The sequence below is a fragment of the Tympanuchus pallidicinctus genome, unplaced genomic scaffold (genome assembly GCF_026119805.1).
Source record: "Tympanuchus pallidicinctus isolate F22 unplaced genomic scaffold, pur_lepc_1.0 scaffold6, whole genome shotgun sequence".
Taxonomy (NCBI): Eukaryota; Metazoa; Chordata; class Aves; order Galliformes; family Phasianidae; genus Tympanuchus; species Tympanuchus pallidicinctus.
In genome coordinates, this window is record NW_026294780.1 from 8,510,975 (window position 1) to 8,524,805 (window position 13,831).

Here is a 13,831-nt window from a genome sequence, read left to right on the forward strand (position 1 = left end):
AGTTCAGGGCTGATATTTTCGGTTTTGCTGAAAAGAATGTCTCATCAGCTTTGCCAAGCTTTGAAACTTAGGTTCCAAAGCTGGCTTTTTTTTTAATCCCACAACTCCCTTTCTATACTCAGCCAACACATAGTAATAACTAGTTTTCATTTGCTTTGCTATTTCCTGGCCTACTTGTGATAAATAAAACTGTATCTTGTCATCTTCAGGTGATGGTGCTAATGATGTCAGTATGATCCAAGTTGCAGATGTTGGTGTGGGGATCTCCGGTCAAGAAGGCATGCAGGTAATGTTGCTCGTTCACTGACAAGCATGTGCAAAGACTGAAATAGGCACTTCTCATATGCTAGCTTGACAAACCTGCCTTTGGATAGCCAGCACAAATAAAGGAGAAGCTGCAAGTTGCACTGAGTGCCAGTTGTGCTTCATAGGGATCCTTTCAGCTTGAGTTTGAGCTTGTATTTGTTCTCAGATCTGTGCTGCGCTTACATGTTAACTTCTCGGAAAGTTCAGCTTATCAGATCCCTGTAAGCAATGTATTTTAAGAAATCATTTAATAAATATTGGTTTCAAGGAGGGAATAAAGCTCAGCAATGTATTAGTTAGACTTGAAATTAGAGTCACCTTATTCTGCTGTTATTCTCTCTTGCACTGCTTGGTTATACTCCTGCTGTGGAATAGCTGCACAAGCCCATCCAGCTGAAGTAGTTTGTTTGCATAGTGTAGTGGTATCTTTTAGCCAGTACTCCCACACAACGTTTTACTTAGCTTTATCCAGACAGCAGAACAGTGAAGAAAATCTTGGCCCTTTGCAGAACTACTGCTCCCTACAGCACCAAGTGTTGGGTTTTTTTCCCCATTTCCTGCCACAGGGAATGGCAGAGTAGAGGGACTTGCAGTCTTTTGGATATCTTCAGTCTGTTATTACTGCATTTGCTACTGTATAAGAGGCACTTCTCCCATCCCCAAAAGAGAGGAAGCTTGTTTACCTACTGTATTATCTATTGCCTCTGTTTCCTAATGTTAATGTAGCTCACTTGCTATGCTAGCACCAAAAATAGCAGTAAGGCACACAGAGTGAGGAAGATACCTCATTTTCACAACCTAAGAGCTCTTCAGGCAGGATGGGAATTGTTTTTGTCCTGAGGACCTAAGCAGATAAACATACTCCTTTAGTTACCAGCAGGTGGTTCTGTGCCCCACGGTGGAGCAAAGAGGTGGTGATAGTTTTTTTATTCCAGGGAATTTCATGAGTACTGCGGTTTAACTGAGTTCAAAATACAAACTTAAGAAATAAAAATCTAACTGAGCTTTGAACTTAGATGGCACATTTGTGTGTTTTCCGGGATAAAAGTATCTAGAAGCTAGGACAGTAGTCTAGAGAAAAGCCAGATGTTTCTCCAATCATACACTCTTCCAAAGGCGCTGTCTCTTGGCCACTGTTAAAGGCTGAATACCAGGGAATATGATGGGCTTCAGCCTGACCTAGTAGAGCTCTTATTTTCTCCTTTTAATCATCCATGAAGTTTAGTCAAAGTCATGTCCAGTGCAAGTGGATGTCCATGAGTGCTATTCAAAGAAAAAGATTTCAGGCTTCAAATTTCTTAAAAAATGCTTCTCCAGAGTTGGCAGCAGCTGTAACTTAGACAGGAAGAAGCTACCACAACAATATTCTGATACTTATAGCATCTCAGCTATAGGCCCTCTGAATCTGACTGTGGTGGATGGAGAGGGCATGAGAAAAGGAAGCCTTGAACTAAGCTAATTCCAAGTAAATTCATTGCTACATAACAGAGCCCCAAGAGCTTTGCATAGCTTTTGCACCATCACAGGAAACCCAGAGGAGAATGTGGAGTCTTCTTCAAGCCCACCAATTCAAAAAGGATCTGCCCAGGCTCCTTGAGTCTTATCAGCTCTTATCAGCTTATCAACTCTTAAAATCTATATATTAATTCAGATCTATTTTTCTCCTAATGTAGACATATGTAGCATGCATTTTTTAATTCCTCTTGCCATCATGCTACTTTCAGCTGAGCACTGACAATGAGAAATCCTCAGATGCCCTCGTTTCTTTTCTTTTTTTGTGGTGTATTTAAGTCTGAAAGTTATTTGTTCATTAACCCATTAAACTGTCTGTGTTTTTCTAAATGAAAGTTCAGTGGAGTGGAAAATATTAGTAGATCTCTTCCTTTGCTCCAAGGTCCAAAGAACCATGCAGGCCTTTTTACTATAAACAGCTGTCAGAATCTTATGCATGCAAATACTCAAAAGGCTCTGAGGATTTGGATGTCTGAAACAGCAATACACTCTGATTCATTTTCTTTCCAAATTCTATGGAAGTGTGTGGAGCATGAATCATTTTTTCCTTTGAAAAAGCTGGAGGAAAAAATTAAAAAGTGAAAATTGAGACGATATTTTGAAGTGAAATAAGCATACAGATGCAGTTGGATAACACTGTCTTCCCATGTTCCTCATTCTAATCAAAATGGAATTTTAAAAAATTACACATTTCTCATAGTGTGTTGTGAATATAGAAACAGAGCTGCAAAGAAGCTAACCGTTTTGCTTGAGCATTGGGACAGGCTGAGGTTGGGCAGAGGATGAGGAAGCAGATGTGGCACAGCTCTGTTCTCAAATCGTGAAGAGCAACGTATCTGCAAGACAAATCAGACTGATGTATGAGGTTGTGACAACTGTATCTCAGTACCTGAGAAATCCCAGGATAAATAGGTCAACATTTGAAAAATGTCCCAGTGCTTATATTAAATCTGTTGCTTAAATTACATTGCATTCCAGAGTGTTTCAGAATTTATTTGAATAGCTTCTAAAAGCACACTTATTTGGGAAAAATGATTCCTTTTGATGGTTTACCAAGAGAAGGAAGAGGGAAGAATTAAAAGGAAAGATATCTCGTTCGAAAACATGGTCAAAATACTCTATAGAGTATGAGGAAGACTTGATCCTCTGGAGATTTTCACCTTTCCTCACGCTTTTGCTGAAAAGGTAGCTGATATCAAAATTAGAAACTGAAAATGAAATGTAAGTTAGTATTATATGAAATCTTAATGTGATCCTAGGATATGGAAGATCATGAAATGCCTGTGATAACCATCACTTACCGGATGGTGTCATTTAGATGTACAGTGCCTTGAATTTTAGTCATTCAGAAGTAGAGAGAAAGTGCATCCACTTGACTCATGTTGTCAGTTTGATTTGGCAGTCTGCACAGCCCCAGGGGAGTCTCATCTAACATGATTATTCATAGAGAGTTTTAGCACATGATTTTAAAAATCCCTCAAAATACGGATGTCTCAGAACTGCTGAGTACGCTTTATAAACCAGGATTGCAAATGTTCTTTGAAACCAGTATTTTTATTGTTTTGCCTTTTAAAGTCCAGTAATTGTGATGCAAGCTCTTAATTGTGCTTTTCTGTTTCATTCACTGGCAGTTCATTTTGCCCCATATGTAACCCTTTGGTTTTACAGAGAAAGACATTACAGCAACTGAGATGTTCACACATGTGTTACTCTGAGCCCTCAGGCTCATGCAACTACTTGCCAGCCATTGTCCCAACTCTTGCTTGTCACAACCTGGAGTGTAGACCATCATCTCCACTGGGCAAGGACCAGGTCTTCTGGCATGTTCTGCAAAGCCACCGGATTTTCTTACGCGAATCCCAAGGCTGCATTTCCTGTGCGCTATAATGAGTTTGATTCCTCATCGCCACAACTTCCAGTGACTTTATAAGCTGAGAAGATGACTATATTCACTGTTGGGGTTGAATGTGACAACTTACAATAGTGGTTTCAACTTTCCTCTCATTACAGGCGGTGATGGCAAGCGACTTTGCAATCCCGAGGTTCCGACATTTAGAGAAGCTCTTGCTTGTTCATGGTCACTGGTGTTATTCCCGACTTGCCAACATGGTGCTGTATTTCTTCTACAAAAATGCAGTAAGTGTTTAACTTGGCAGCTTTGTAGCAACATATGTTTCCAGGGTTTATTCTGTGCTAAGTGAGCATTAGGTCAGCCTTCAAACAGCTTATAAATAAGCTGCAAAAAAACTTGCAGAGTTGAAAGACAGCTGGCTGCCATTTGCAAAAATACAGGACTCACTCCATAACAGCTACAGTGTGCTGCTGAATGTGCAAATTAGGTAACAGAAATAACAAGCACTGCTTAAGAAAAGTTTCATTTATAGAGCAGTTTCACAGAATTTAGCTGGCTAGACACGGGAGTCTTTAATGCCAAGGTCATCCAGCATTGGTCCAAGTAGCCCTTGGGTGTGTTTTCTCTTCCTGACTCCATCTTGTAATTGCTTATGAATCATTGTACAATGTCCCTGGTGACTTGAGATAATTCAAGACCTCTGTATGTCTCAGATGCCAAGATATGGAAGATTTTTCATTGATCTATCTTATTCCCAGCTAACTGAAAGAATTCATTAGAAAGGAAGCACACCGTGGTGAAGAACAGACTAAGGCTCTGTGTTTCCTCCCTGGTGCATGAAACAGGAGTTAGTCCAGTCCTGGGCACTGAGCCATAGCAGCTCAACTGCCTGGCTCATACCAAGTGTCTTTGCATTGATCTCAGAGTACAAAGGTGATTGATTGAAAACTGCCTAACGAGACAAGCAAGAATTCCATCAGCTGTGTGGGAGTGGCTGGCTGGCACATTGATCTCCTCACTTTCAACACCTACAAATCATCCTGGGAGCCAGGGATATGAAGAAGTGGGAAAAAGAAGAGAGCCAGAGCTCTCAGACCTCTGCTTACTCCAGAGGATAATATGTGAACCATGAGTGGGAGAGTGGATTTCATCCTCACTATCCAAATGTTACTAAGAAAAAATGTAGCTCTCTGTTTCGTAAAAGTTGCATTCCAAATTCCATCCAGTCTCAATTTCTCAATCAGTGGTAAGTTTTTATGTAAATTCCTCTTCGTCTGGCTAATCTCTGTCTGATCCCAACCTGAAGATAGTCATCTTCTCAGGAAAAGACCATTATGTGCTGAAAATATTAAATATTCTTGGAATATATAGGAGAACTAAAGCATTAATAAACCAGCTTAGTGCTAACATGAGCATGATAAAATGCTGTCTGTGGTCTGATCAGAAACTACACGCAAAAAAAAAACAGAAGGGGTTTGGAAGGTCTGAATTGCTGCCTGAGCCTGGAATAGCAAGTGGACTTAAATCATGTTGCAGTCAGTGGAGGTTCACCTGCTGAAACACAACAATGAAATATGTGCTGGTTTTCAAATGTGTGAGTACTACAGCTTAGTCCTGGATGATGCTGGACATCTGCACTCTAGCCCCAGCACTGAACATTTCCAAGATACCCTTTGGCTTGATAGTATCAAACCTCCCACTTCCAGGAAATATATTTCAGAGCAATCTCATATTAAAATAATAATAATAATAATAATAATAATAATAATAATACACATAAGACATTCCAGCAGTCAGCAGTCAGAGATGTTTATGTATCTGTATTTTTGTTCAGCCCTTGTAAAATCTTCCATTTCTTTTGGTACAACTCCCCTTGATTACAAGTATTATTTCTCATGCCATTTTTAGTAAGACATTTTCAAAAGCTGCTGCCTCAGGGTTAGCATATAACTGAAGAATATCCCTTTGTAGTGGCTCTGCCTTGGCAGCCTTCAGAGTTTTCTGAGTAATTCTTGTTTCTGCTGTCTCTAAACTGTAGTGGGATATCCAGCATACAGACATGAATATGTCTGACACTGTGCCTGCCCTTAAGGGAAGATTATTCAAAAATGAAAGATAGGAGCACCTGATCTTTCTGCTAGGAGAAAATTTTGGATGGTTCTCAGTGGAGAGAAAGATATCTACACTGCAAATGTTCCTAAAGGTTTCTACTCACTCAAGCGTTATTTTTCCCAGTTGCATGTATTGTGAAACTTTCCATTTTCCCGTAGAACCTAACTCAAAGTTTAAATTCCAAATTGCTGCAAAAGCCATTTGGAAACTCAGGTGACTTATCCAAGAAGATGTTTGGCTTGGAAGAGAGAATAAAAATACAAATAAAATATAAACTAAAACATAGCATGACTGGAAATAACCAAGCGTGACACAAAGGGACTTTATATAAACAAACTTCTCCTGCACAAGCATGCACTGCTTGTTCTCCTTAATGCATTACCTCTGCAAGAGAGCACTGGACATGTCAAAAAATTACAGTGCATTTTTTGACATGCACTGTATTCACTGAAGTCTTCCACTTGGGGCCAAATTCCTCAGAGACTCATCTGGGAGAAAAAATAAATAAATAAACCTTTCTTGTCAAAAATCTAACTCAATTTTTACATTGCAAACTCATTAAATTTAAATTGTTTTCACTGTTTTTCAAGTGGGTAATGTACACAAATGAGGAAATGCTGTGTTTTAAGTCAAACACTTGTTTAATCCAAAATAAAATTTGAGGGGGAAGAAATTGATTCACTGGTTACTGAAGTGCCACTTATTTGTACAGCTTTCTTTAACAGCACTGCTGAGACCCAAATTAGAGATAGCATGAAAAAACTCATCTGAGTGTATTTTCATCAGACTCCCTATTTTTGTCAAAGCCAAACTGTTTCCAGGATGGGAATTTAGCAAGGCTCTGGAGAGGAAAATTTCTTAGGTCCAGGATTAGCTGGATTATGTTTATTTCAAGCAAGCAAGAGAAGAGTCTCTAAATCCGTGTATTTATTGCAATTCCATTTTGTGAAAAGACTCAGGAAGTTTTGTTGTCTTTTGGATGTGGAACGGAAGTCAATTTCAAAGTCTGTTCAATTGTGAATGAAATTGCCATCTTCCAGCCAACTGATCAAAAGCTCTGTTAACCCAGGCCTGTTTTAGGCAAAGGAAGACATTTTTCCTGAAATATATGAAGCACTTCTAGAGCTGATCCTTAAGATTATGCTTAACTTCTAGAAGATTAGTTTATGGTATGGGCTCACAGATTGTGAGACATGTTGCTACTGATATACGAACCACTACAGTGTAGTATGCACATATTGCCTGAACATGTACATACTGTGCATCTCTCTGTATACACATCCATATACATTTATGTGTAGCAGGATTAAGCCTCATATTTTCTGGCAGTTTCCCTGTACAAGACATCCTTATTCTCCTTGCAGTGGTTTTCACTGCCAAAGCAGACTGTGGCTATTTCTCTTACACATTTGAATTTCAGATAGAATAAATTATTATTTTCCTCTAAATACATGAAGATGAAAAGGGTTAACATACTCCAGTTAGTTGAAAGCGTTGGAGAACAAAATATAAAAGAGAAAATAAGAGGTCACGTCATTTCCCTTCTTCATGGTTAAAATGAGGAAAACCCCTGAGGGACAGTTGCCAAGGTTGCCTTCTCTGTAGTGTTAATCACTTTACAGAGAGTAATTAAAATTGGGATTTTAGGAGGAGTAAGCTTTGGAATTTATGTCCTTCCCTAGGAAGCTGTGCTAGACCTCAAACCTCCCTTCACAGGTGAAATCAGCACCTCTCCTAAGCCCTAAAATCCTTAGGATTTTTCATGTTGCAGGGATTGTAGAAGAAGGTAGAACCAAGCTACCAGTCTCACTGATGTGTATGCAATCAATTCCTTCATTCAAATGAACAGTAAGTAAGGCAGAGGAGTCTTCAGTGCGCTGTTCATCTGCTGAATTTCAAAGCACAAAGATCAGAACAGTTAAGAACTACTTTGTTAGACCCTGTTATTCATCTGTCTTGCTTCTGGAAGTCTCATGTTAGTCTTGGAAAAACTCTGCATTTACCCTTTCAAGACTAGCTGAGCCTTCTAAAGCCTTCTAGAAGATGTTATTATGAAACTGTTTATTCTTAGGACAGCAGTGTAAGTGCTGTGTGATCAGTACTCAAATACCTATAGGTCAGCTGCAGCTGGGAGAGTTTTTTATGGTTAAATGAGTTGCATTTCAGAATTGCACTTGAACTGAAAATTCAAGTCCTGACTCATAAGATCTGGGGGCTCAGCAGCACAAAGACTTCCAGATTTGCCAAACTGTAACTTAGTTAAGTCGTACAGCCATGAGGAACAGTGAGTCCAAGTCTAGGTTTCACTAGAAAACTCACATGCTTAGGGTACATGGATAAGTCCTTGCAGAACTGGAATGAGAATGATTTCAGAATGGGATGATGATGCTGTCTCTCCTCTCATATTTATGGCATTGCTGGTTCTCTTTCAGATGTTTGTGGCCCTTCTTTTCTGGTACCAGTTCTACTGTGGGTTCTCCGGCTCATCCATGGTTGACCAGTGGTATCTCATCTTCTTTAATTTGCTTTTCTCTTCTCTTCCACAACTGATTACTGGTGTGCTGGATAAGGATGTGCCAGCTGAAGTGTTACTATCTGTACCTCAGCTTTACAAAAGTGGACAGAACATGGAGGTAAAAGCTTCTGGTTTTTGTAATTTTATTTTTTTTTCTTAGATGCCTTCAGTTTCAACTGGAAACCAACCTGGATCCAAGTGGGCACGTGGCTGATAAAAAGATGTAGATAATCACTGTTACTATTGCTTGCTATTGCTCAACTGAGTCAAAGTATCTAGATGGCAAAAGTACATCTAAAACATGATCAACAACAAAAAAGACCAGCTATGTTTTGAAATGCTTATCAGGTGGGAAGATGGGCACTTCAAATCAGCCTGAGCTGAACATTTCCCTCATGATCTAGACTCACAAATAGCTACTGAAGTTAGATTTTTTGTAGTACCTCACCATACTTAGTCACAGCTTCCAGCCTGAGCCCTTTACAGACAAAAGACAAAGATGGTTTTAAGCGTAAGCACAGAGGTTGACAGACTCTGAGTGAAGCCATCATCAGTAGACAGTAGATTCAGAAAGCTTTGTTGAAAGCCCCTTGTTCCTGTCTGCTTAAGTTGCACAAAGAAGACAGGAGGAATTGCAGTAGGGACTGAAACCAGATTTCCAATAATTACAGCTACAATGTGGGAAAATCTTTCTGCTTGGCAAAACTATTCACATCCAGTTGTTGCTTGCAAGGAAAAAGCCTTTCTTAAAAGTATTGACACTCTGCTCTCTGAGGGAGGCAGTGACCATTTTGCCTCTCAGTGTCTTTGTTGACACACTGCTAGACACTGTGCTGGAAAGTTGAAAGAATTTTAGCACTTTAGTGCAAATTCTCTTTTTCACCCAGCTCTTGGTTTCCATTTTATTTTCACGTTTCGTTGAAACTAATCACAGCTTAAGCTTGTTGGGTATTTATGTCTGCCTGTCTTCAGCTGGCAAACTGGGGAGAGAAGTCTCCAGTGCACAGTACATTTCCCATCAGCAAGCACAGGGACTATTCTAAGTTTGTTTGAAATTTGGTGAATGTTTTCTCTGAATACCTAAAAAGGAATTTAGAAACCTGGCGAAAGTTCTCCTTCAAGAAGGATCACTTTCAGAAAAGAACCTGCTGTATGCTTGTAGAATTTCAAAGTAATTGAGTTTGGAAAGACCACTGGAAATTATCTTGTCCAGCCTCCTGCTCCACACTAGCCTAACTTCAATTCTACATGAGGTTGCTCAGAGCTTTATCTAGTACAGTTTTAAATATTTCCAAGAATGGAAATTCCACAGATGCACTGAGCCACCTGTTCCAGTCCTTATTCACATGTTTCTTCAGTAGACAAAAGGACACCAGAATTCTTTCTAAGCATCTTTCAGTTTTTGCTTTTAGGCTGCTGTGATATTCTTCAAAGGGGGAAGATCTGAGATGATCCTGGTGGCTAAAGACAGAGCCTGTATCCTCAAATAAATAAATACATATTTTTCCATTTATAAATTATTTTTCCTTATACTTCAGTCTTTTTTATGATCATTCATACCACCCCAATCAAAATATTAGATTAAATATTGTTTTTAGCAAGCAATTTTGTACCCACACAGAGATAAATTATATACATATACATATGTTTTGTATGTGTATTTGTAACATGGATTTTCATTAAAGTTCATTGTTGTGGATCTTCCTTTCTAAGCATCTATGCATTCTTTCTTTTTTCTCTCTTGGAAATATACATTCCGTGTTTGGGTGCACATGCTGCACATGATTTAAAACCCATTTACTCACATGCCTTCACCTCAGAGAGCGCCCGAAATCACTGGTGTAACTGTAGTGCATAAATTTGGGCACCTTCATAAACGTCTGCTGGTCTGAGTGTGTATTGGAAGTGTCAGATTCAGATTGCACCCTCTGGTAGCAAACAAAAATGGAGAAGATTCTCCTCCCAGAAGGGAGTGACTTGCAGATAGACTTCATAATTCATCCCCAAGTGTGATCACCAAAGTGTTGGAGACAGTGGCACAAGCCACTCGAAAATACTTAGCCCAGCAAATAGCATCTCTGATTTCCTTCTTTTCTATTTTTTTTGCTGCAGGAGTACCAACCACACATGTTTTGGATGAACATGATTGATGCTATGTATCAAAGCCTTGTTTGCTTCTTCATCCCTTATTTTGTAAGTGTTTGGTTTAAGACATTCTATTTCAGGCATGTTGAGAACTGGTAACAGTTTGGGCTAAATTCTGCCTCCTCCTTTACAGACTTACTATGATTCCGAGGTGGATATTTTCTCCTGGGGAACTCCCATCACCACAACAGCACTTTTCACCATCATACTACATTTGGCTATTGAAACCAAAACTTGGGTAAGGTACCCACAGTCTCCACGGAAACTTGCTGGCATGCTGTCATTTCTTTCTTAGTGCAATTTTACAGAAACACAAGATGTTCATTCCATTCACCCAGCACATTCTATTTTTATCAAGTGTTTTAAGCAAACATGAAAAAGGTTTTGAACTGTGACTTGTGCACAGCATTTAGTGTCTTGTATCTAATAAGAATCTTTCAAAATGCAAGGCTCTAAATTCTTTGCCATACATGGATTTGGCTTCAGAAATTAAGAGCAGTTAATTCAGAATAGTTTTCTCAGAAAGGAAAGAATCATTGCTCTTTTGTTGTTTCTTTTGTTGTTCTAGACATTCCTCCACTGGTCATCTTGCATCTTCAGTATCCTTTTATTTTTCTTTGTGGCTCTGGTTTACAATGCTTCCTGCCCAGTATGCCATCCTCCATCCAATCCCTACTGGACTATGGAAAGGCTGATGGGAGACCCGATATTCTACTTCACTTGCATTATATCACCAGTAGTTGCATTGCTGCCCAGGTATTGTATCATTTCTCATATGTGAAAGCACTTCATACATACGATTACGGGGGCAAGAAATATATTCTCTCATTGGCTTATCAACCAAGACAACATTTTTCAGTGAGTCATGATATCAAGTCAGGTCGTTTAACCTTTTCTGTGCTCCTGATCACAGGAAGAGACCACAGTTCCTGGCTGTACACCACAGGAGGGGAATAATTGTAAACAGTTTGGTCCTGTAGAATGGTGTATATTGAAGCTCCTGGCCATGCAGAGATTTTCTATCTATCTTGTGAGGTTTTTCATGATTCTTCCAGATTCAACCTGTCCTGATGTACAATACAGAAATTCTGATAGTTCAGAATTCTGAACTATCGTAGCATAGAATCATAGAATGGCTTGAGTGGCAAGGGACCCCAAGGATCATCAAGCTCCAATCCCCTGCCAAATGCAGATCCACCTCCAGATCTGGCACTTAACCAGATTGCGCCCATGTTGTGGACTCACCTGCCTGCTTATGGATGTGAGAAGCCTTCCCTACCAACTGATCTACCCTTTGCCTTGAATCCACATCAGGAAAGATGAAAGACCCTGTGCCATCACAAAGTGGATCACTGGCTAAAAGCCATTTTTATTACACTGCTTGTTATTATTCACATATTAGCACAGCAGTCAGAAGTTTTCATCAGTAATCTTTCTTGTGTCAAACATAAGAAGGGCACATAAATCTCTTATTTCCCTGTTTTACATTTTTTTATATATTCTCATGATAATAACTTGAGTACCTTCTCTCTTTCAGTTCCTTTCATATGCACGTTCTCTTCTTGCAGATTTCTGTACAGAACCCTTCAGGGAACACTATTCCCAACGCAGCTTCAGCTTGGACGCCAGCTGAGTAAACTATCTCCAGAGATTCGCACCCAGCTTCTGACCAAGCTGGATGTCAAAAAAGGACCAATACATCAGACACAATCCTTTGCAAACAGCTTCTCACCAAACCTTGTCTCGAATGCCAGTGACAGTTTTAAGCCTTACAACCAAAACGCGCCTTCACCAGCATCTCCAACAAATGAGTCACTTTTCCAAGAGCGCAAAAAGGCAGAGCGTGCAACAGATCTGATTGTGTCTGCCTCTCCTCAGCGTGCTCTGATTTACGAGGAAAGCAGTCTCCCCTCATCAGCACATAGCCAGGAAAGGTCTGTGGGATTTCATGAAGTTACTCACAGCACTTCAGAGATGGAGTTGTCTCCCATGGGAGGAACTTTCCCGTGGAGCTCGGCAGTCGACCAAACAGACTTCAGTTTGTTGAAGTGGATCACATCAACTCCACTGTTCAGCCGCTTTGGAACTGTTTTACAGGTGTCATCGAGTAGTTTACACAATGAAACACAAGATGGTATGTGTGTGCTTGGCTCTTCCTTGCAGGAGGACTTCAAAGACTTAAAAGAACAGAGCTCAAATAACTTCCAGGACAAAATGAAAGGGACCCCAGCTGACCATTGGAAAAGTGACAATTCTGAGTCCACCTTTTTATGACATGGGCCTTAAATATATTTATATATTTTCTATTTGCACACATTTATAGTGAGATTACTCTATTTGTTTCCAAAAAATGAAACAGAAAATCAAAGGTACAGAGTGATTATTTAAGAATGTTTAAATACAGTATATTGAAATAAGAGCTTTAAATATAAAAAGAAACACTTGAATGTTCCATTTGTATGGTTTTTTATTTTTTTCATCTCATTTTGTAAGGAAATGCCGTCTCTTTATTTTTCAGATGCTTCTCTTTTATTCTGACACATACTGTAAAAGTAAAGGACCCGTCTAACATATCCAAAAGGATTAGATTTAGCACCAATCATTGATACTGTTAAAGGCCATTCGGTAATCAAAGATGCAAAACCTTGATTACAGGACACTGCATCCCATCCGTTGTCTGCTTGCCGCAGGGTTTTGTCATAGGGGCAAAACATTTGGCAAGACTGTGGAATTATGACACACATCTCTGTAAATGTTAACAGTATCTTACCACCGCATGAATAATACTGGCATTTTATAAGTGACACCATATTTTGATATTGCAGCCATAGCTTTTTTATGTGTCATGATAAAACAATAAATAAACAACCATCCATATTGTAAAGTGACGTCTCAGTCTGGTGTTCATACTAACTCAGCCCCTCACTTGCAGTACCTGGCGTGTGGTTGGTTGTGACCTTGTATCTGGCTGTTCAACTTCTGGTAGTTCCATTTGCATTAGAACTATCAGGTGGCAAGGAGGCGGTGCCCTCCACAGAGCTTAGCATGGAAGTATCTGTTGTGCTGGGACCCTGCACCAGAGGGGCTGCTTTGACTGCAGGAGTCAGTCCTGCTTGCTAATGGACAGCCTGGGAGGAAGGTTTTGTTCGCATCTTTGCTGCTGGTCCAGCCAGGTAAAGTCAAGCCCTTGGTGATCAGACACAGCAAGGTGCCTGAGCCTGGTCTAAGACACATAGCTCCAGCATCAAAAGCAGGGAGCTGCACTACTTTTGAGATTGTGCCTGAGCATACTTCAGGTGTCAGAAGCACTACTGGTGTATTGGCCTCTTCCCCAAAGTCAGAATTGATAATAAGAGAGTGGGAAGTGCCTCTTGAAAGGAAGACACAAA

The 13,831-nt window shown here is 39.9% G+C and overlaps 1 protein-coding gene across 1 annotated transcript in view; it reads left to right on the top strand.

The window, feature by feature from the left end:
* Positions 1 to 13,326, top strand: part of ATP10A (ATPase phospholipid transporting 10A (putative)) — a 108,124-nt gene extending 94,798 nt beyond the window's left edge. The window contains exons 15-21 of the mRNA XM_052705674.1: positions 210 to 286; positions 3,829 to 3,954; positions 8,215 to 8,415; positions 10,410 to 10,490; positions 10,576 to 10,680; positions 11,011 to 11,198; positions 12,011 to 13,326. Of these exons, the coding sequence (XP_052561634.1) occupies positions 210 to 286; positions 3,829 to 3,954; positions 8,215 to 8,415; positions 10,410 to 10,490; positions 10,576 to 10,680; positions 11,011 to 11,198; positions 12,011 to 12,716 (1,484 nt within the window). The 3' untranslated portion in view covers positions 12,717 to 13,326. The remainder of the gene's footprint in view (positions 1 to 209; positions 287 to 3,828; positions 3,955 to 8,214; positions 8,416 to 10,409; positions 10,491 to 10,575; positions 10,681 to 11,010; positions 11,199 to 12,010) is intronic.
* The last annotated feature ends 505 nt before the right edge of the window (positions 13,327 to 13,831 follow it).